Raw genomic sequence first — 23,918 nt, 5'->3', positions numbered from 1 at the left:
TGTTAACTGAGGAACCCGTTGGACACTTAGCACTCGCATGGCGCTGAGGCTGGCAAAATCTTCACCTTTCGTTGCCCTGACAACGGTAACGCCCGAACTCTCCTGCCCAATCCACAACAGACAATGCCCAAAAACACCCTCCTTCCAGACCACCTCCCAAGAGCCTTTAAACGTGTTTTAGAAGTCTTTTTCCAGCTTTTAAAATGAATTCAGGGTTAAAACAGTGCTTCTCAATTATTTTCTGTTACGCCCCCCCAGCAAAAGACGTAAACGTTTCGCGCCTTCCAACTCTATGCTGCCACTGTAAATAGTACCATCTGTCTCTAAAATTATTATTATAGGTACACCGCAGCATAACATTATGTCATTTTTATATTAAAGGGAAAAAAGTAATACAGATCATCCATCCATCCATCCATTTTCTTCCGCTTAGTCCGGGGTCGGGTCGTGGGGGTAGCAGCTTTAGCAGGGAAGCCCAGACTTCCCTCTCCCCAGCCACTTCAGCCAGCTCCTCCGGCGGGATTCCAAGGCGTTCCCAGGCCAGCCGAGCGACATAGTCTCTCCAGCGTGTCCTGGGTCGACCCTGGGGCCTCCCGCCGGTGGGACATGCCCGGAACACCTCTTCAGGGAGGCGTCCAGGAGGCACCCGAACCAGATGCCCAAGCCACCTCAACTGGCTCCTCTCAACACGGAGTAACGGCTCGACACCAAGCCCCTCCCGGATCTCTAAGGGAGAGCCCGGACACCCTGCGGAGGAAACTCATTTCGGCCGCTAGTATTGTTCTTTCGGTCACGACCCACAGCTCGTGACCATAGGTGAGGGTAGTAACGTAGATCGACTGGTAAATTGAGAGCTTCGCCTTTTGGCTCAGCTCCTTCTTCACCACAACGGACCGGTGCAGAGTCCGCATCACTGCAGACGCTGCACCGATCCGCCTGTCAATCTCCCGCTCCCTCCTACCCTCACTCGTGAACAAGACCCCAAGATACTTGAACTCCTCCACTTGGGGCAGGATCTCATCCCCGACCCGGAGAGGGCATGCCACCCTTTTCCAGCTGAGGACCATGGTCTTGGATTGGGAGGTGCTGATCTTCATCCCAACCGCTTCACACTCGGCTGCGAACCGCCCCAGTGAGAGTTTGAGGTCGCGGCTTGATGAAGCCAACAGCACCACATCATCTGCAAAAAGCAGAGATGCAATGCTGAGGCCACCAAACCGGACACCCTCAACGCTTCTGCTGCGCCTAGAAATTCTGTCCAAAAAAATTATGAACAGAATCGGTGACAAAGGGCAGCCTTGGTGGAGTCCAATCCTCACTGGGAACGAATTCGACTTACTGCCGACAATGCGGACCAGACTCTGACACCGGTCGTACAGGGACCGAACAGCCCTTACCAAGGGGCTCGGTACCCCGTACTCCCGGAGCACCCTCCACAGGACTCCCCTAGGCACACGGTCAAACGCCTTCTCCAAATCCACAAAACACATGTAGACTGGTTGGGCGAACTCCCATGCACCCTCGAGGACCCTGCTGAGGGTGTAGAGCTGGTCCACTGTTCCACGGCCGGGACGAAAACCACACTGCTCCTCCTGGATCCGAGATTTGACTTCCCGACAGACCCTCCTCTCCAGCACCCCTGAATAGACTTTACCGGGGAGGCTGAGGAGTGTGATCCCTCTATAATTGGAACACACCCTCCGGTCCCCCTTTTTAAAAAGGGGGACCACCACCCCGGTCTGCCAATCCAGAGGCGCTGTCCCCGATGTCCTCGCGATGTTGTAGAGGCGTGTCATCCATGACAGCCCCGCAACATCCAGAGCCTTTAGGAACTCTGGGGCAGATCTCATCGACCCCCGGGGCCTTGCCACCGAGGAGCTTTCCAACAACCTCAGTGACTTCAACCCCAGAGATTTGAAAGCCCACCTCAGAGTCCCCAGACTCTGCTCCCTCCAAGGGAGGCGTATCGGTGGAATTGAGGAGGTCTTCGAAATATTCTCCCCACCGATTCATGACGTCCCGAGTCGAGGTCAGCAGTATCCCATCTTCACTATACACAGTGTTAATGGTGCACTGCTTTCCTCTCCTCAGACGCCGGATGGTGGACCAGAATTTCCTCGAAGCCGTTTTCCATGGCCTCGCCAAACTCCTCCCATGTCTGAGTTTTTGCTTCGGCGACCGCCGAAGCTGCAGTCCGCTTGGCCAGCCGGTACATGTCAGCTGCCTGCTGTCAGTCCCACAGGCCAAAAAGGCCCGGTAGGCCTCCTTCAGCTTGACGGCATCCCTTACCGCTGGTGTCCACCAGCGGGTTCGGGGATTGCCGCCACGACAGGCACCAACTACCTTACGGCCACAACTCCGATCGGCCACCTCAACAATGGAGGTGTGGAACATGGCCCACTCGGACTCAATGTACCCCGCCTCCCCCTGGACAAGGGAGAAGTTCTGCCGGAGGTGGGTGTGAAAGCTCTTTCTGACAGGGGATTCTGCCAGACGTTCCCAGCAGACCCTTGCAATACGTTTGAGCCTGCCAGGTCTGGCCCGCATCTCCCCCCGCCATCGGAGCCAACACACCACCAGGTGGTGATCAGTTGACAGCTCCGCCCCTCTCTTCACCCGAGTGTCTAAAACATGCGGCCGCAAGTCCGATGATACGATTGCAAAGTCGATCATCGAACTGCGGCCTAGGGTGTCCTGGTGCCAAGTGCACATATGGACACCCTTATGTTTGAACATGGTGTTTGTTATGGAAAACCCTTAACGAGCACAGAATTCCAATAATAAAACACCACTCGGGTTCTGATCGGGGGGGCCGTTCCTCCCAATCACGCCCCTCCAGGTCTCACTGTCGTTGTCCCCCAAAGAACGAGGGAGTCCCCAGAGGGGGCGCTCTCCAGCACACCCTCCAAGGACTCCAAAAAGGGTGGGTACTCTGAACTGCTGTTTGGTGCATAAGCACAAACCACAGTCAGAACCCGTCCCCCCACCCGAAGGCGGAGGGAAGCTACCCTCTCGTCTACCGGGGCAAACCCCGACGTACAGGCGCCAAGCCGGGGGGCAATAAGTATGCCCACACCTGCTCGGCGCCGCTCACCGTGGGCAACTCCAGAGTGGAAGAGAGGATTGGTACCAGAACCCAAGCTGTGTGTGGAGGAGAGTCCAACTATATATAGTCGGAACTTCTCTGCCTCGCACACCAGCTCGGGCTCCTTCCCTGCCAGAGAGGTGACATTCCATGTCCCAAGAGTTAGCTTCTGCAGCAGGGGGTCGGACCGCCAAGGCCCCTGCCTTTGGCTGCCGCCCAACTCCCTACGCACCCGACCCCTTTGGCCCATCCCACAGGTGGTGAGCCCATGGGAAGGGGAACCCACGTTGCCTTTTCGGGCTGTGCCCGGCCGGGCCCCATGGGGACAGGCCTGGCCACCAGACGCTTGCCTTCGAGCCCCACCTCCAGGCCTGGCTCCAGAGGGGGGCCCCGGTAACCCGCGTCCGGGCAAGAGAAACTTGAGTTCATTTGTTTTACTCATCATAGGGGTCTTTTTGAGCCATGCTTTGTCTGGCCCCTCACCTAGGACCTGTTTGCCATGGGTGACCCTGCCAGGGGCTTAAAGCCCCAGACAACATAGCTCCTAGGATCATTGGGACACGCAAACCCCTCCACCACGATAAGGTGATGACTCACGGAGCACACAGATCAACTTAGAATAAATTATAACTTCATTAACATTGTTTTGTTTGTAACAGAAAAGACTTTAAGCGCATTAATTTACCTGAATTGGAAAAAAAAAAAAAAAAAAGGTGACACGTGATGACTTTGCATGCCAAGCAACTATCGCTATTGGCCTGCTCCAGACCAATGAGAGCGGACCAATAGCCGCTCTTAACCAATGCCGGGGCAGCTTTTTTTCATATGGAGGAAAAACAAACCAGAAGAAATGGCGGGGGTCTGGAAATATTTCAGCATAGAAATCTTGTCGATTAAAATCAATGGCTGCATGCAAGATTTGCGGCCTGTAAGTTTCGAGAGGTGGCGTTAAATCAGCCAGTTTCAATACCTCGAACCTGATAAAACATTATAAGACGAGACATGAACGAACACAAAGAGTTTGAGGCGACAACAGCAGCAACTGCTACCAAGAGAAAGCAACAAAAGGTCAGTATGTAGGCAGTGCGTACTACAGTGCGTCATTCCAGGGTGATCATATTTTGATTTCCAAAAAGAGGACATAAATAAGGCGAAAAAGTTCGTCTGGGGAACTTGTGTTCCTGGGGCTGGTTTGGCCGTGCGCGTTTCCGTGCAGAACACTCCAGCGTGCGGGGTACCTGAGCAGCAAGCCTGCGGAGGGGCTCTGCTAACTTACTAGCACGGTCACTAATAAAGTTGCACTGGTTGAATTGGGTTGGGGATGTCTTACCAAATGCGGTACTGCCCTCCAGTGGCCAGTTTTATTGCTTTAAATTTTGTTTTGAGCTTTGTTTTTTGTTTCGGAGATATATTGGAACAGGCATGAAAATGGGTCAGGGGTTAAAAAGGTGAGAAGGGTGTCGACGAAATTTGTTCCGGCGTTGTGCCAAAATGTCCTACATCGGTGAAACGTCTACATGAGGCGAATTTTACAATTTGAATTTTTCACATAGGGCTTAATATTCGAGTTAGCGGGGGTTTAATTAGTTGAAGGAGTTGATTTCAACCACCATTGACTCACGCTAGCTTAGCCACTTCGGAGCCCTGAAACTAACAAATAACTGGCAAACTGCACAGAATTTGTTCAAATCAACTCCAACGACTAATTAAACCCCGGCTAACTCAAAGATTAAGCCTGATGTCAAAAATTCTGAACCTCCCCTTTAAAATGAAGACCATTAAATATAGCCATTAAAATGTTGTCTATTAAAGTTTTAAAGCAATAAAACAAAAATGAATGAAATGAACAAGAATCCTTCAAAGTATTTCATAACGGGTACAAATTATTTTTCAAACAGATCATGTGACTAAAGCACCTTAGAGACGGTCGTTTGCGTTTCTTAGCCAAAACTACAGCTGAGGAGGCAATATGGATATTTAGAATTTCTTTAAACCTAAGCTTTCTAAACCTTCAACAACAACTGAGCTTGAACCGAAAATTGAGCAGGAGCAATATAAAAAAAGTACTGGCTGTCTCGTTACCTGTTGTGCTGTAATTCTGAATGGTGCTTGAATTGGATACTTTTAGCGGTTTGAGCCAGCGCAAAGTTCGCAACGCACAGAGATATTTTTTTCATCTTTACTGGACAAAAATGTGAAGTAATGGCTTTTTTTCCAGTGAGCAAATGCAGCTGTTTGTAGTATATCTCCTGCCTCTTTCATTGCATCCTGCCGAGGTAGCAAGGCTATGTTGTTTTGGCTGCAAACTCCCAGCGCTCACGTCTCACGCAGCATGGTAATCCACATGACCCGTTTTTTTTCCATCTCCGATTAGAAAATGTGACATGTGATGTCACTGCCATGACTACAGTATTCTTCATTCTACATACATTATGAGCCAATAACAACATAGTAACGCACAGGCATCAAGGAAAGTAACTTTAATCAGATTACTGATTTAGAAAATTGAACGTGTTAATTGCTCTTTAGTGAAAGAAAGTAATCAGATTACAGTTACGCATTACTCAGTAACGCGTTACTTACAACACTGCTTTTACGGTATATTACCGTTAAGTACACAAGCTTGGACCCTAACTTAATGGGAGCTATTTTTTCACCGGAGATTTGGCTAGCTCTGGCAGTGTTCAACGCAAGCTGCAACGAACGGCAGTAACTTTGTTATACCGCAAAATATCAAAACGATTGAAGCCATTACTCACCAAATTCAATATGCTAGCAAATGGATTCATCTAAAAAAAACATTGGGAGTGAGACCTCTCCTCGTCCAGCGAAGGTGAATTTGTGCTTAGGGTAAGATCATGTGTCGCAATTAGCGATCTTTGATGCTATCCCCCCGTCATGCATTCAAACTTGTTTTTCACTCAGCAGCTGTAATTAACCTCAACGAAGTTGCTCTCCTAGCAAAGCCTAGGCTAACATTCGTCTTTGTAAGTTTTTAGTTAGTTTGAATATTGAATTTGAAAGGAAAATGTGTGTTTTGTTTCTGGCAAACTTTTTCATGAAGCTAACCTGCTGAAGCTACTCACACGTTGAAAAATACTATTGTACAACGTTTTAAATGTATTCATTTTGTATATTTCAGTTGCCACGATTTGAGAGCTCAATAAATTGAAGAAAAGTACGCCTTGTGTTTGGAGTGTTTGTTTTTGTGTTTGCTGGAATAGCGTCACTGACACATGCAGCATCAAACAGGGGAAGGGGAAAGAGCTGCCGCGCCAAGCCACTTCTGGCAGCATTTTTGACACATGAAAAAAATCGAATACGTACTACTGTATGACGGAAAATTTTAGTGGTTTTGTAACCGCTACGTTTTCATAACATGGTAAACCGTGAAGGTAATCGGCACATGCCTACACCCGACCCCCACCACACCTTAAAAATTTTCTCGGATCTACACGATTCACGTAGGTCATCCTTTTTTACTTCAAAACGGCGAATTTCGCCGAAAGGTGAGAGATTTTCATGCCTGTTGGAAGCTTTTGATGCTTGTAAAAAAAAAGAACGCAAAAGATGTATAAATACGTTTTTGGGACAATGAAGCATTTAAAAATAGAACGGATTTATACGTTTCTGGGAGCAAACGAGTTAAATAAAATAAACTGCTGTATTTTAAGCCAAAACAATTGTTGGGTTTGATAGAACGATATGTCTGTATGCTGCCATAGCAAATTCATGGCACATTAAGCCCCCAAACTATTTTTAATTTGTCCGTTTTACCCTGGAAACCCCCGTTTACAGACGTCGTACAACCGCTTTTGTTTCAACCCATAAAACGAAGGTAATTAATTCTATGTGTTATTAATAATAATAATAATCATGCATTTTATTTATAACGCACTTTACATTTGAAAAACAAATCTCAAGTGCACATTGGCAAAAAAGAAAATAATAAAATGAAAAAGACTAAGAATAAAACAGTAAAAGCAAGACAGACACAATCACAGATAAAATCAGATACCAATCAGATAAACGTAAGACAGTCAAATAAAATTAGCTAGAATAAGCTTTTTTAAAAAGGTGAGTTTTTAGTCCTTTTTTAAATGCATCCACCGTCTGCGGGGCTCTGAGATGGTCTGGGAGGGCGTTCCACAGACGGGGAGCAGCAGCTGTAAAGGCCCTGTCGCCTATTGTCTTGAGCAGAGTCCTGGGCGGGAGTAGACGGTGCTGTTGGCCTGACCGGGTTCTGTCTGAAGTATGTAATGTGAGGAGTTCGGTGTGGTAGGTTGGGGCTACACCGTGTAGACAGTGATGGGTGTGAAGGAGGATTTTGAATTCAATACGGAGGTGAACGGGGAGCCAGTGTAGGATGCGGAGGATGGGGGTGATGTGCTCATGTTTACGCACCCTCATCAGGACCCTGGCAACGCTGTTTTGGAAGCCTCTGTAGGCTCTTGCCAGGGATCCCGATGAGGAGTGCATTGCAATAGTCCAACCTGGAGGAGATAAAGGCATGTACGAGTCTCTCTGCAGCAGGACGGGAGAGAGATGGCCGGAGTTTGGCAATATTGCGGAGGTGAAAGAAGGAGGTTTTGCAAACGTAATTGATGTGATTGTTAAAGCTAAGATGGGGGTCAAACCTGACTCCCAAATTAGTCACAGAAGGGGAGAGGGAAGATTTGTGGCCGAAAAAGGAGACTGAGGAAATGGGGGCGGAACGGAGCTGGTGAGGGGTACCAATGTGAATGGCTTCTGTTTTGGAGCTGTTCAGCTGCAGAAAGTTTTCACTCATCCAAGCCTTTATCTCCTCCAGGCAGGAGTCAAGTTGAGACACAGAGGAGGACGGAGGGTGGAGGACGGAGTGACCTTGAAATATAGTTGTGTGTCGTCAGCATAGCAATGGAATTGTATTCCATGCCTGCTGACGACACGACCGAGGGGTAGTATGTAAATGGTGAAGAGGGTTGGACCCTGGGGGACTCCGCAGACGACAGTGTTAGGGCGGGATTTAGCATCTCCCAGGGCGACAAACTCTGTCATTCCCGTGAGGTATGAGTTAAACCACTGTAGGGCAGTGCCAGAGATACCTATATCGTGTTGGAGGCGGTGAAGGAGGATGTGATGATCAACAGTATCAAATGCAGCAGAGAGGTCGAGAAGGATAAGGAGGGAAGTAGAACCGGAGACAGAGGTCATCAGAAGGTCATTGGTGACTGATGAGCGCTGTCTCGGTGCTGTGGGATGGACGAAAACCAGATTGGAATTTTTCATATAAACGGTTTGATTTCAGGTGGTTATGGAGTTGGATGGATAGTTTTTTCAAGAATTTTGGAAATGAAGGGGAGATTGGAGATGGGTCTATAATTTGACAGAGGATCGGGATCAAGAGTGGGTTTTTTGAGGAGGGGCTTGATGATACCTGTTTTGAGGGTGGCCGGAACATGCCCGGTTTGAAGGGAAAGATTGATAATTTTTGTTATTAAGTGGCTAATGGAGTGGCAGTGATCTTTAAGCAGAGGGGAAGGGAAGGGGTCTAAGGAGCAAGTGGATGGTTTGGATTTATTGATGACCTTCTTGACCTCCTGCTGCACTGTGGGGGAAAAGTGAGACAGGTTGTGGGTGACGGGTGCAATGTCACATAATGTGACAGAACTGTAAGTATGGGAGAAAGACGCGCGGATATTGTGTATTTTGGTAGTGAAGAAGTCCATGAATTTGTTGCACTGTGAGACTGTCTGATTGTGGTGTACTATAGTTGGAGGTTTAAGGAGGTGTTTGACGGTGGTGAAGAGTTGTTTGGAGTTACCCGAGTTACTGTTAATAATGTTGGAGTAGTGAGCTAACCTGGCCTTGGAGAGTTCTTTGGCATATTTCCGTTGATGTACCCGGTAGGCCAACTTATGGACCAGCAGCCGTGATGTAACATAGGCCCACTCCAGGACTCAGCCAGTCCTTTTTAGTGTTCTCAGCTCCTCTGTGAACCAGGGAGCTGAACGGGTGAAGGTGACTGTGCGTTTTTTTTGTGGCGCATGAGTGTCAAGGATAGACAGGAGATTGTGGTTGTAGTAATCCATGAGTCCAGTGACTGATGTATTTGGAGGAGGGGAAAGGAGCTGCAGATCCTGACTGAGGGATGTGGAGTCAATGTTCTTGAAATTCCTGAAGGATATATGACGACGTAGTTTTGTGAGGGGGGCAGGGAGAGGGATTTTGAAGGTGACTGCATGGTGATCAGAAATGCCAATGTCCTGGATGTGAAGATCTCAAATGTGAATGGAATCTGTAATGACTAAGTCCAGGGTGTGGCCCTTGGTGTGGGTGGGACCATCGACAGATTGGTGGAGATTGAGACAGTCCAGAACCTGTTTGAATTCTGCAGCCAATCGACAGGAGAGTGAGTCCATGTGAATGTTGAAATCGCCCAGTACCAGTACGTTAGCGTGTAGGGTGCAAAGTGAAATGAGAAAATCATGAACTTCAGAGAGGAATGATGGATGTGGTTTTGGGGGGCGATAAATAACTGCTATGGTTGCAGAAGTGGCGTGATGTGAAGTGATGTGTTTACAGTTGAATACCAGATGTTCAAAAGTGTTGACATCTGGGACAGACAGTAAGGATGTTTGGATGGTGCTACGGTGAAATACAGCGAGGCCACCCACCCGGCCAGTAGTGCGAGCCTTACTGAGGTGGTTATATCCAGGGGGGCAAGCCTCATTGAGGACAGAATAAACATCCGGTTGCTGCCAGGTCTCCGTGAGACAGAGAATGTCTATTTTCTTGTCTGTGATATGATCTTGGATGAGTCCAGCTTTGTTAGACAGTGATTGCACATTGAGTAGTTCCAGTGTGGAATAGCTTGTAGAGTCCGGTCCAGTTGGTGGGCGAAGAACGCTGTGATCCACTCCGGATTTTCTCACCGCCGAGCCGCACGAACCCCTACCTCCAGCGTTCGAAGCAATGGCGCGCACCACCGACCAGAGGGATGCGATGCGCCCGGCACGGTCACCGAGACCCGACTGAACAAACCGGCGACCGGATCCTCTATGGATGTAGCGGGGTCGGCATGGGAGATGGAACTCACAAGAAGACGCGCCGGTGTGACGGGAGCTCTGAAGCGGCGCAAAGATGACGGTGGAGTGGCCAGAAGCACCGGCGCTAGCCATTTGCCAGGATCCCGGCGAGCGACGATGGATGGCAGCCGCGCAGCCAGGACGATTGCAAGCCCCCTCAGAGACGGCAGTCCACCCCCAGACACCCACTCGAGGGCAGACAGCAAGCAGGAGCCGATAATAGGCGAACAGATGGATGTCTGCTCGAACGCCAGCACGGAGGTGAGCTTGACAGCTAGCTCTGTGTTAGCAACGCCATTCAGGCTGAAGGTGCACCGGGCTTGATGGTAAAATGTATTAAAAGAAAGGAGCGATGGTGGGAACGTGGAGAGCCAAAGTGGAAAAAAATAACTTCTCGTTGAGGGTTATGTGGTGTGCGGGAATGAATCCGGTATGGAGAAGCGGCGAACAGTCAACGCCAGCGTCCTCTCCCACCGACCAATATTTATTATTGGTATTTCAAAGCATTCATGATGCCATGCACCCCAACAAGGTTCCCGGGGCCTTTGGAAGCGAAACAGCCCCACAGCATCACTGACCCACCCCATACTTCACAGTGGGTATGAGGTAGTGTTATTCAAAATGTCTGTCATTTTTAGCTTAGAATCATTAATTGATGTCAAATATTTCGTTAAAAAATGACTTTAAAAATTATTCACTGGCATATTTTCAACTTTTAAACAAATTACGTCACAATGAAAAAAATGGCGTCTGGAAAAGACACGGATATCTACCTCATAACTCAATTCAATTTTATTTGTATAGCCCTAAATCACAACAAGGTTGTCTCAAAGGGCTTTGCAGAGGCAATATGATGCACAGTCAGAAACAGCAAATGAAGTAAACGAAGATGAATAAATAAAGTTCAAATCCTGGGCATCCCCCATCCTTGGACCCTCCATGTCGGCAAGGAAAAACTCTTAAAAACTCCAAGCTCTTTGGGAGAAAATGAGAAACCTTGGGGAGTACCACAGTCAGGAGAGATCCACTCCCAGGACAGATAGACAGGATGCACCAGGACTGCTAATCGGAATTAGCAGACGGGGTTACAGTCTGTAAAGATGCAGTAGAGTAAAGGAACAAGAAGAGGTCCATCTAGCCAGATGAGACGGGGATGGCAACGAGGATGTCCATCCAGCCAGGGGTCCGGACAGTCAGGAGGCTGCAGCTGAAAAATAGCCCTTCCCCAGAGGGGAGGGGGGAAAAGGGACACCAGGTGACTAGTGATGAAGAGACTAGTCAACTAGATATTAACAGTGGAAAATAGAAATAAAGTAAGACAAGTGGTAGGTAGAGTGAGAAAAAGGAGATAGAACTCAGTGGCTGTACTTCCCCCAGCATGATAGCTTCTAGTGCAGCTTAGACTGAACTGTGAGTCTAATCCGACTTCAACTAGCCTGACTATAAGCTTTGTCGAATAGGAACGTTTTTAATATAATCATAAATGTGCAGACTGTCTTGGCTTCTTTAATATTAGCTGGAAGCTGATTCCATAAAACAGGGGCTTGGTGGCTAAAGGTCTTTATCACCGATAGTACTTTTAGAAACCCTGGGAGCTACCGGTAGACCTGCATTCTGAGAGCGGAGTGTTCTGTTGGGGCGGTATGGAACCAGAGCATCTGTGAGATAAGATGGCCCCAACCCATCAATGGTCTTAAATGTAAGAAGGAGGATTTTGAATTTAATTCTAAACTCGAATGGAAGCCAGTGAAGGCCCTGGAGCACAGGGGTGATGTGCTCTTCTATTAGTTCCTGTTAAAAGTCTTGCTGCTGCGTTTTGGACTAGCTGAAGACCTTTTAGAGAACTTTTATGTCAAGCTGCAAGTAGGGAGCTACAGTAATCCAATCTAGATGTAACGAACGCGTGAATTAATTTTTCTGCATCGTTTTTAGATAAAAATATTTCTAAATTTAGGCTATGTTGCGCAGGTGAAAAAAGGCCGTTCTGCAGGTTTGTTTAATATGAGCTTTAAACGATAAGTCAGGGTCAAATAGAACTCCTCGGTTTTTAACTGTGGTGCTGGAGGCTACACTTACAGTGCCTTGCAAAAGTATTCAGCCCCCTTGAACCTTGCAACCTTTCGCCACATTTCAGGCTTCAAACATCCATCCATCCATCCATCCATTATCTTCCGCTTGTTCCGGGGTCGGGTCGCGGGGGCAGCAGCTTTAACAGGGAAGCCCAGACTTCCCTCTCCCTGGTTTTTGGTTCTTCCAGTTAGCATCTATAATTGATAGTACTAGACCAGTGGTGTCCAAACTGTTCCACATAGGGCCGCTGGGTGCTGGATTTCATTCTTAGAAAACAAGAGGACATCTATTCATCAATCTGGTGTCTCACAAGTGTAATCAGTGGATGGCAGTCAGGTGCTGCTTGTTTTAGCACAAACCTCAATGGTTAAATTGTCTGTGCTCGATTGGTAGGAACAAAAACCAGGACCCACAGTGGACCTTGCGGACAGGTTTCGACACCCATGCACTAGTTAGTTATAGATGTTAGGAGTTATAAATGTAATTAGCTTTACTTTCTGGGCTCGTACCTAAACAAGAGTGTGATATTACTGCCACCCCCCGCGGCCCGTGCTTCTAGCTGTGGGAGAAATTCACGTGACCAGGGTGTGTGGATTCATTAAGTCTGACAAAGTCATCCTGCTGAAGCCAAGTTTCAGTCAGGGCCAAAATATGAATATTATAATCCCCAATTAAGTCATTAACTAACAGAGATTTAGGCGAGATTGACCTGATGTTTAATAATCCGCATTTTATATATTAGGAGTTATTTTATTTTCACTGCTATCAGAGGCTATATGTATTAAATTCTTTGGTCTCATTCCTATAGTACTATTTTTTCTACCGTTCACTATACGAAGCATGGACACAGTCTCTATCTTCTGTCCTGAATGTTGGATTTGTGGACAGCTCAGAAAGAGGCGTGTGATCAAAATTAACAGAGTTGTGTTTTACACTACAACACTGCGCCCGGGCGCCCGTGTCACTTTGGGAGACTAAGTTTGGCGGGCATGTTTCGAGTTAAGAGAGCAGCACCGTCCCAAGTCGGATGAATGCAGTCTCTGCGAACGAGCCCGGGCTTCCCCTAGAACGTACGCCAATTATCAATAAAGACTGTCGTTTTCTGGGAACCATCTAGACAACCAGCGGTTAAATGATGAGAACCTAGAGTACATCTCATCATTGACCAAATTAGGCAGAGGACCAGAGAATGCAAGCTTACACACCGAGGCTACGTTTAATTTAAGCACCTCAGACTGTCTCCGCCGGGCGTCGTTATCGCCTGTGTGAATCACGATACGGCGGAACCTCTTCCTACTCTGCTTTAAGAGCCTGAGGTTTCCTTCGATGTCACCGACTCTGGCCCCTGGGTAACACCTGACAGACATCGCCGGGTGCTCCACGTCTCTAACTATGGAGCTTCCAATTACGAGAGTGTCTGGTTCAGCCGGTGTGTCGCTGAGGGGGTCAAACCTATTGCAGACGTGAAGCTGCTGGTGCACTAACGTTGTGCGTTTACCACTACGCTTCCTCCGCACAGTCACAAATCCGTCCTTAATTTCCCCCGGCTGCAGGGGGCTCGCTGGGGGTCTAACTGTGCTAGCATTCCTAGTACTTCAAGCACGACCTGTGGGCCCTGCTACTACCTGGCTATAGCTCGGATTAGCTTTCGTCTCTAGAGTGCAGAGCCGTGCTTCTACTGTAGCTCAGAAACCCTGGTCTCCAGCCCTGAGACTAAACTAAACTTCCTACAACTACTACTGTCCTCGACGAAGGAGCCAGGGTGCTCGCCATACATACAGCACACTGAGAAGAAAAGACGGGGGGGAGAACAACACTCACCGGATGTGACGTCACGGAATCAGGAATCTAACTATAGCTTAATTTTATTTAGTTTTTTGTTACTGTCGCATTTTCTCCAATATGTTAGATGATAAATAATGGATCAAAAAAAAAAAAAAAACTTTTAAAGGGTAAATATATGAAAAAGAAAATCTCGACCACTCCTTGATGTCTGCGATTTCTGCATCGCGACCCTTGTTATATTACCATGTTTCACCCATTAAAAATAACCCAAAAATCCAGCAGTGGCCATTCAGAGCTGTGTCTTGAAACTCAGTGATAAATAGAGTATTTGGATTGAAACAAGGTTAGAACGCGATAATATCTCGTTAAAGTCATTGCGTCTTTAATTTTGCTTTCATGCTCTCACTTACAGACAGGGTTTTGCTGTTAATTTTTTTTTTTAATGCCCTCCTGTTCAAAAAACTTTCTTCCCCCAGGAAATTGAGATATTTAGCTTTCCAATGATGTATCACACATGCATTTTGGACAATTTTGAAAGTTGGCCAAATTGGGGGTCTCAACTTCAACTTCAAGTCACCTGAGTGTTTTCCGCCATATATGTATAAAAATTTGTAACGAAGTGGACCGGTATCGTATCGGCCGATACTGCACAGCCAGGTATCGATATCGAGGCCATAAAATGGTATCGGTGCAACACAAATAATAATAAATGCACAGTTGTATTGAGTTCAAATTGATTAGTAACATCAACTTACGAAGACAATATGCCTAACAATTTGACCGAAAAAAACAAAATACAACAAATACAGTGGTTACCTCTACATACGAAGTTAATTCGTTCCAGGACCTAGTTTGTAAGTCGCAATGGCCGAATGTCTGAGCAGGATTTTCCCATACGAATACATTATAATTCCATTAATACATTCCACTGCCCTAAAACCTACACTAAATCCTTAATAAATACTGCTGGCACGATTGCCAATAGCAATTACACAGAGCAAAACAAGTAAATTGTGAATAAAAATTGGAAAAATTAATATATACTAACAGTAATAATACCAATCACACCTGTAATAATGAAACGAATCGGGTTCTAATGTGTTAGTTGTATTTTTGCTTGGTGTACCTGAACCAAGTAATCGTGACTGACGTGCCAGTGTGAGGGAAGACCTTTCCATTTACATGGGCTGCTGCAGGGCACAAGTTGATGGAATAAATGACTAGAAACCTGACAAAGCTGGCGATTTCTTTGTTGATTTTATCAGAATAATAATAGTCACCTTAACTTATAACGACTGGCAAACTATGGGGCCAGATCAGTTTCATAAGGAGCACAAAGACATGCGCGATGCACACATTTAACACGAAACACACACGTATTGTGAGATTTGTAAACACATAGGACACGAAACACATGTATTGTGGGATTCGTAAACACATAGGACGCGAAATACACACACACACATTCATCAAATGTGTGTGTGAATTGTTTTACGCGCATTTATAACGTGCTTCTAATTTCAAATTCCCACTTACGAGTGTGATCGTTTTGACACCCATTTCGCGCAGCCGAAAAGAACACATGCATTTTTTCTAAACTGAGCCGTTAGCAGCCAATCAGATATCTCCTTTTAAAACAGCCAATCACACGGGCTGGGCTGTTTCGTTACGTCACTGCTTTGCGCCTTTTCCTTCAGCACACGTCTGGTTGACAACAACGCTGGCATTTAGAGAATTAACCTTGACTATTTACTTGGTCGAAGGTCGATTCCTGGTCGTGTTGCTCTATTTAATTAAGCAACTGTAAATACTGGAAAATTATATAATGGGATATAAATAAAGACAAAACTGTGTTTTATCACCTAATAAGCTAGCTTTAAACTCACATTGACCATTTCCATGCATTTTTTATTAGTAGTGTTTATTACATTGCATCATGTATTTTGTTGTTTCTGTTTTAAATTATTTTTGAGTAATGTCCTTCCCTGCAGTTTTTTTCATTTTCAAAGCACTTTGGCTCATATATGTTGTTGTAAAAATGTGCGAAACTAGTTGACAATGAAGTAAACAAGACAACATCTTAATCAAAACGTGTATGTTACAAGGGCATAGGTTTGGTCTCAACATTGGTATGAACAGCATAATCTGCATGAACATTTTTTGCTGGGAAGGGGACATTAATAAGACCAAACAGATTAGTCTGAGGTCAGTGCTACATTTCTCACAAATATGAACCTGATTAATCGAAAGGCTAATGATCAATGCAAAATAAATCTGTACTGACTTATACTTACTTTCATGGTTGTTGTTTCATGTGATACACCATTCCGTTCAAACCTTTCTATTCAAAAACTACTAAAGAAACATTTTGAAAACTTCCAGAATAAATGGATTTCTTTTTACCAAATTAAAATTGCAATATTTGAACATAAACCTCAGTCATATGAACATACACAATAAAAGTAAGTGTTTATAATCTCTTAACTATCCAGGAATGCAAAAAATAAACATTTGTCTTAAGATCATTCAACATTTGTCGAAACAAATAAATTAAATATAACTGAAAATAACCTCTTGTTAAGGTAGCCACGTTAACAAGTGAAGTGAAACCCTATACCCAAATGCACAGCAATGAGAAGTCTGTATTCAGAAGCAGCCTGAGGGTGTATTTATGCAACAAAGGCAAAACCGGTGAGAAGCGGTGCTGGCCCTGCAGATTTCCTGACTGTGCTGGAAGGTCGAGTAGGTTTGGTGTTGCTGTGGAGAAAGTATAATAAATAAGTCGCAAAGTTTGTCGCAAAGTTGCCTTTATGTGAGTCATATCAACGTGCATCAATAAGTTTTTTTTCCCCACATACTTCCTGTTTTTAATCTACTCTGCTGCTGTGGCATGCAGATTGTGTTTATTATTCATTGGGGTGGCTTGGCTCAGCAGTAGAGTAGTCGTCCCCCAACACAGAGGTTGTGGGTTCAATTCTCTGCCCTGATGAACTTGCCTAAGTGTCCTTGATCAAGATACTGAACCCCACGTTGCTCCTGGTGCTCCGTCACCAGTAGGTGGATGCCATCTTGCCATCCACCTACTGGTGGATGGCGAGATGGCATAAAGCAGTTTGACCACCAAAGGTGGAAAAGCGTTATATAAGTATAACACCATTTACCACCATTAGGATAAAAAAAAAAATATATATATATATATATATATATAAACTTAATAAAAATATATATGGAAGCTGCTTATTATAATCCTGCACTAGTGTTAGTTACTTTATATTATAAAGTATTATTGTGTATGTACATACACAGTGCCTTGCAAAAGTATTCGGCCCCCTTGAATCTTGCAACCTTTTGCCACATTCCAGGCTTCAAACATAAAGATATGAAATTTAATTGTTTTGTCAAGAATCAACAACAAGTGGGACACAATCGTGAAGTGGAACAACATTTATTGGATAATTTAAACTTTTTTAACAAATAAAAAACTGAAAAGTGGGGCGTGCAATATTATTCGGCCCCTTTACTTTCAGTGCATCAAACTCACTCCAGAAGTTCAGTGAGGATCTCTGAATGATCCAATGTTGTCCTAAATGACCGATGATGATAAATAGAATCCACCTGTGTGTAATCAAGTCTCCGTATAAATGCACCTGCTCTGTGATAGTCTCAGGGTTCTGTTTTAAGTGCAGAGAGCATTATGAAAACCAAGGAACACACCAGGCAGGTCCGAGATACTGTTGTGGAGAAGTTTAAAGCCGGATTTGGATACAAAAAGATTTCCCAAGCTTTAAACATCTCAAGGAGCACTGTGCAAGCCATCATATTGAAATGGAAGGAGCATCAGACCACTGCAAATCTACCAAGACCCGGCCGTCCTTCCAAACTTTCAAACAAGGAGAAAACTGATCAGAGATGCAGCCAAGAGGCCCATGATCACTCTGGATGAACTGCAGAGATCTACAGCTGAGGCGGGAGAGTCTGTCCATAGGACAACAATCAGTCGTACACTGCACAAATCTGGCCTTTATGGAAGAGTGGCAAGAAGAAAGCCATTTCTCAAAGATATCCATAAAAAGTCTCGTTTAAAGTTTGCCACAAGCCACCTGGGAGACACACCAAACATGTGGAAGAAGGTGCTCTGGTCAGATGAAACCAAAATTGAACTTTTTGGCCACAATGCAAAACGATATGTTTGGCGTAAAAGCAACACAGCTCATCACCCTGAACACACCATCCCCACTGTCAAACATGGTGGTGGCAGCATCATGGTTTGGGCCTGCTTTTCTTCAGCAGGGACAGGGAAGACGGTTAAAATTGACGGGAAGATGGATGCAGCCAAATACAGGAACATTCTGGAAGAAAACCTGTTGGTATCTGCACAAGACCTGAGACTGGGACAGAGATTTATCTTCCAACAGGACAATGATCCAAAACTTTTCAGTTTTTTGTTAAAAAAGTTTAAATTATCCAATAAATTTTGTTCCACTTCACGATTGTGTCCCACTTGTTGTTGATTCTTGACAAAAAATTAAAATTTTATATCTTTATGTTTGAAGCCTGAAATGTGGCGAAAGGTTGCAAGGTTCAAGGGGGCCGAATACTTTTGCAAGGCACTGTAGTAGCATACTATAAAATTAATACTATATATTTAGTTTTTATTACTATGACTATGTGTACCTTTCATTTAAAATAATTGTGGTAATATATCGATATGCCCTCTGCTTTATCCATTTTCAAGTTAAATCAAACAAAAGTTGAACAGTTGTTCCCCTGCCCCCAAAATGCGGAATGCACACCAAAAGGGGCATCTGAACTCACACAAAGTATTCTGAAAATGATTGTCCGGGACATGAGGCCCATTGCAATTCATTTTAACATTTAGAACAATACAGACATACCACAAAAAGAGTAAGGGCCCAAGTACACCAGATGCATGATCGACGCGGTTCCGGTCCGACTCTGGTAAAAAATAGCGCCGGAGCCAATCCGTTCCCATTATACCCTATTGTTCAACGTATACCGGCCGCGTCCGTGCTCCGGATTGACTGCGAACCATCTCCGGCGTGCCGCATGCCCGCCGGATGGTATAGGCTATTTTCAATTTTTGCCGGACACGCATCCGACGAAATGGGCAGAGCTGGGCCTGGACGTAACAGTCCAGTTGCATATTCACGGTTTAAACACCAGCGAACATGGACGAAGAACGTTTCATCGTGGAGGTGGAAAGTCACAATGTGATATACGATGCAGCAGAACGTTATTATAAGGACAGCATTAAAAGCGAAGCTGCAAGGTGTCCTATTGTTATGTGTGTTTTTCTGGCAATGATATCAAACACACGACGTGCTGACAACTTTGTGCGAAAAAAAAAGAAAAAAGCAGCGTATCTGGAAGTGGTTCCACCATACAAATTCTCGTGCCCGGCGCACACACAATGTCGGTTTGTATACAGAGTCGAGGGGGAAAAGTACGAAAGAGAATAGAGACACCCACAAGTTTCGACCTGGTGGTCTGTTCGAGACGTTTCTCTTTCCTACATTTTACTTGACTTTTCATAGAAAAACCAACAGTTTGCGCTTGGCACAGGAATCTGCAGTGTTGAGACACCAATTCCAAGTACGCAGTTTTTTAGCTCGTGTAGTATATAATTCGCTATCCATTTTATAAATATTGCAGATTATTTAACAGTTGTTTATAACAGCTCTAAGAGATGTTATGTGCCATAAATTTTAAATGTGCACAAAGATATAAACCCACCGACACAACCAAGGGCATAATAGGGCCCCGCCCCCTTCCCGCCACACACGGAGCCCTGATCTTAACATGATGCAGTCAATCTGGAATTAAGAGACAGACATAACTAAAATATCAATATGCAAAGAAAAAATGTGCTCTCTCTCTGCTTCTCTGATGGGTATAGACTCCGTGTGCTTTTCGTTGTTTTAAATGGCACATTGTAGCGCGCGATCACGCGAGCGCTCAAGAGGGAATGGAGTTGGCGGACTGCAGCCGTGCACAGCCGTGCGCAGCCGGTATGATTTGCCTGTTTTTGACGTACTGCGTGGCACGCAGTCAACACTGAGCCGGACCGGAACCGCAACGATCATGCAGCTGGTGTATTTGGGCCCTCAGAATTGTTCTGACTCCTGTTAAAAAGGCGAAGTCACTGTGTTTCCGTTTACATTCTTTTTGCACTAGTTCATGCCAACAGCATTTGACCTCATTGTTTGTGATTTATTATTGATATTTATGTTGATTATTTATACGTTAATAAATACGTTAATAAAGAATTTAAGTGTTCCAAAATGTTTTTCTTTGAGTTAATAAGCTTCAACAAAAAAATCATTATTAGTAAAAAAAAATTAAAAAGTATTACAATAGTCGACTAAATGTAAAAATAGTCTGCGGACTAATCGGGAGAAAATTTGTTGTTTGGGACAGCCCTAATATACATAATATTACACCATAGTTGACACTGCTGTGGCAGCAAAGTGGAGGTGCTTTTTCATTTTAGCCATCCCAGTTGTGTTCTGTGGCAGCACAAACACATGCTCATTGCCGTCTGGGGGGGGTAGCAAAAACTACCTTTTGAGGCATGGAAAGACTAAAAGGTGTACAGGACCAGTCTGTGGTGCATCAGGGTGGATGATACCTTGTTGCAGCACAAGTACCTCCTGGTTCTTTTTCCGCTTGTTGTAACTAATGAACAGAATGTGCATAGATTTTGGTGATGTATTTGGTATTATGATAGGAAGGGCCCGAGGTCTACCTTCATTTTCCCTCTTCAACCGTGTCGCCTCTTGGGAGTCATTCAAAATTATGGACCCATCAGGTCTCCATTTGAATATTGGATCCATCTCGAAGAGATAAACAACAACAACACGTTAAAATTAAAAATTTGCAAACAGATAAAAAACTTTTTGTTAATGAAAACACATGGTTAATGACCAAGTTTGTAACAATTACCTAAATACTTACACATCATCTCTGGCGTATACTACATCTAAAAAACTGACAGATTACAAAACCTATTGATCATTGTACTATTTAAAACAACAGTCCAGTAACCTAACTCAGGTAAGTAAAGATTATTCATTTGTTGGAACATCAAAAACATTAATTGGGTTTATCTTACTAAGTTTGCCTTCTTAACAAGTACAAAAACGCAGTTTTGTTTTTTGTTTTTTTTTAAATCACAGGGTAATAGCCTTAACTTTGAAATAAACTCACCTTTTTCAATTATTTCGTTGTAGGCCGTCCGTCTTAAACTTGCAATCCATCCTTGTCGAGTTAATTCTGTTCACTTCCGAGGCCACCAACACGATATCAACAAGCTGTCCCCGTCATGATTTCCTTTTTGAACTCGACGCAATAAACATGTGTTGTCAGTCTCTGTGCAATAAAAGCTGAACTGACACGCAACTGAAAAGAAAGCGCGGCTGGCTTGACCACGTACTGTATTTCTACCGCGGCTCACTTCACCGCAGTTGCCAGACGCCATTACTCGTGTTGAACCGGAAGGCTCACAGCAGTGACGTAACGAACCAGCCCAGCCCGTGTGATTGGCTGTTTTACAAGGAGACGTCTGATTGGCTGCAGACAGTTCCGTTTACAAAAAATGCATGTGTTCTTCTCGGCTGCGTGAAATGGATGTCAAAACGATCAACACACTCGTAAGTGGGAATTTGAAATTAAAAGCACGTTATAAATGCGCGTAAAACAATTCACACACACATTTGATGAATGTGTTTGTTTCGCGTGCTACGTGTTTACGAATCCCACAATGTGTATGTGTTTCACATCCTATGTGTTTACGAATCCCACAATGTGTATGTGTTTCGCGTCCTATGTGTTTACGAATCCCACAATACGTGTGTGTTTTGTGTCCTATATGTTTACAAATCCCACGATACACGTGTGTTTTGTGTTAAATAAGTGTGTGCATCGCACATGTGAGTGTGTTCCTTATGAGATTGATCTGGCCCCATAGCAAACGGACCGTCGAGAGTAGACATTCTACGGCCATATTGGCGAGCCAGTTCATGGATCCGCACACGACGCTGTTATTTCCAACTTCATTTCAATGGTAAGCGTCACCTTTTTTTCACCACCTGCACTAACATTATTGGAACCCGGTTGATTTCTCTCACAAGAAAATCTTCCGTGCGTCCATCTTGTGGGAAAAAAGATTGCGCCGCTGTCATGGATCGTCGCATTTCAAGCATGTCATCGGGTGTAGAAAAAAATGGCAAGTCAAATTTTACGCCGGATGTCAAAAAGATCGTGTGTCGAAGCGATCGGATGTCAAGGTACCACTGTACTACAGTGTCATTGGTCAGAGGGACAGTTTTTATTTTAGCTGCAGGCAATATCCGCCCCTTTGCTATGGTGTGGGGTTATTTTGCACTGTGCATGCTAACAGTGCATGCTGGTTTACTGATGTAACATTGACAAATAGGGATGATTGTTGGCAATATTTGGCACGTTTTCGCTGGAAAAACAATCAAGCGGCTGATCAATGTGATCTGGGTCTAATGTCTAAGTGACGTCTTAATTGATTTGACTTCCCGCTGTCTGCTGCAAACATCTTTAGACACAGTAAAATGACTGGTCTTCCCATGTCTCGTAGAGTATTCTTTGCTGTGTGCTCTTGTTTGGTTAAAAGATACTGTGCACACTCTGAAAATGAGAGGGCCACTGCCACGCAGCAATTGGGTGTGTAAGTACACTTTATTCTAGTTCGGCGAACCCCACAATTTGAGAAGTAATAGTTTAAAACTAAGATGAGTTTGGCTTTTTTCTGGGTTGTTGGAGTTGAGCCAGCCCGGGTCGTTGGAATTACGCTAGCGCGGTTCCGTCAGTCTGGGTCGTGTGATCCCGGCAATCTGGCTAAAAGGTCAAATTCCAACAACAGCTTGATACTACTTCTGTTCTATTGAAAAGACAAGGCTCGGGAAGGCCATGGAGGAGAGCTATTAGACAAATACTAGCAGTCCATCAATGGGTATTACCTTCAGCCCTAAAATTAGCAACAAGAGTAGCTACCGGTACATAACAGTTAAGATAACGTAACTCTTATATGAAGCAAAACCGAAGCATAAACACACATACTTTCACACTAACTCATCAAGAAAAATGAGAGTAAAAGTTAAATAACAACAACAAAAAAGAACTACACATCACCCAAGGGGAGACTCAGTACATATGCTTTCATCCCTCTCTTTTTTCCGCCCCAACGCTTTTTGGAGGCATTTGTCCCGATGTCTCCTCAGAGTACTTGACTTGGTGATCATTTCAGCCATGAGTGACCCTGCTTTGCTTTATACAAATTATGGAGAAAAAAAACATTTTACACAGTCAGGTTTACGTAATTTTTAATGCATAGAACATTCAGTTGAATGTTTTTAATGCCTGAATTTTGACTTCTCACAAGCCAACAACGCTCTCTTGTGGCTGGTTGTGGTTAATGTTTACTCTGTGACAGAGTTTTACATTTCAGAAGATGTCAATTCATACATTTGAAAATAAAGTATCGAATTTGCACCAGAGTGGAAGTTGCAGGTTAAGCATAACTGTGATGGGATAAAAAGGGCTACCTGTTTGAGAAGCTGCTGGTTGTGTTGGCCTTTCTCCTGGTTGTCCTTCATCAACTTCCTGTTGTGGGACTTCCCCTCCTCCAACTGTCACTTAAAACCGTTTAGGCCGAAAGCAGAAGGTGGCGCAATGCGCATGAGGACATCCTCACCTTTCCGTGGGAAACTCGCAGCTTCTCAACCAGCTCCGACATTTCTCGTGCGTCAAAAGAAGCATCTCCGCGGGGTGACAGTGCCTCCTGCGGAATACGTGCAAATACTGAATGTGTCAGTGACATTTGGGTTTTTGTTAGGTGACTAATATTAAAAAGAAAAAAAAAT

The 23,918-nt window shown here is 44.7% G+C and overlaps 1 protein-coding gene across 8 annotated transcripts in view; it reads right to left on the bottom strand.

The window, feature by feature from the left end:
* ninl (ninein-like) overlaps window positions 1-23,918 on the bottom strand; it is a 124,509-nt gene that overhangs the window by 6,917 nt on the left and 93,674 nt on the right. For 7 of the 8 annotated variants that reach the window (XM_057849501.1, XM_057849499.1, XM_057849500.1 and 4 more), the window contains 2 exons: window positions 23,750-23,836; window positions 23,601-23,684 (listed from right to left, as the gene is read on the bottom strand). In XM_057849501.1, coding sequence (XP_057705484.1) covers window positions 23,601-23,684; window positions 23,750-23,836 — 171 coding nt within the window. The remainder of the gene's footprint in view (window positions 1-23,600; window positions 23,685-23,749; window positions 23,837-23,918) is intronic. The other variant, XM_057849502.1, reaches the window with a different exon arrangement.

This window comes from Corythoichthys intestinalis, chromosome 11, assembly GCF_030265065.1.
Source record: "Corythoichthys intestinalis isolate RoL2023-P3 chromosome 11, ASM3026506v1, whole genome shotgun sequence".
NCBI lineage: Eukaryota > Metazoa > Chordata > Actinopteri > Syngnathiformes > Syngnathidae > Corythoichthys > Corythoichthys intestinalis.
This window is presented reverse-complemented; position numbering and strand designations above follow the sequence as displayed.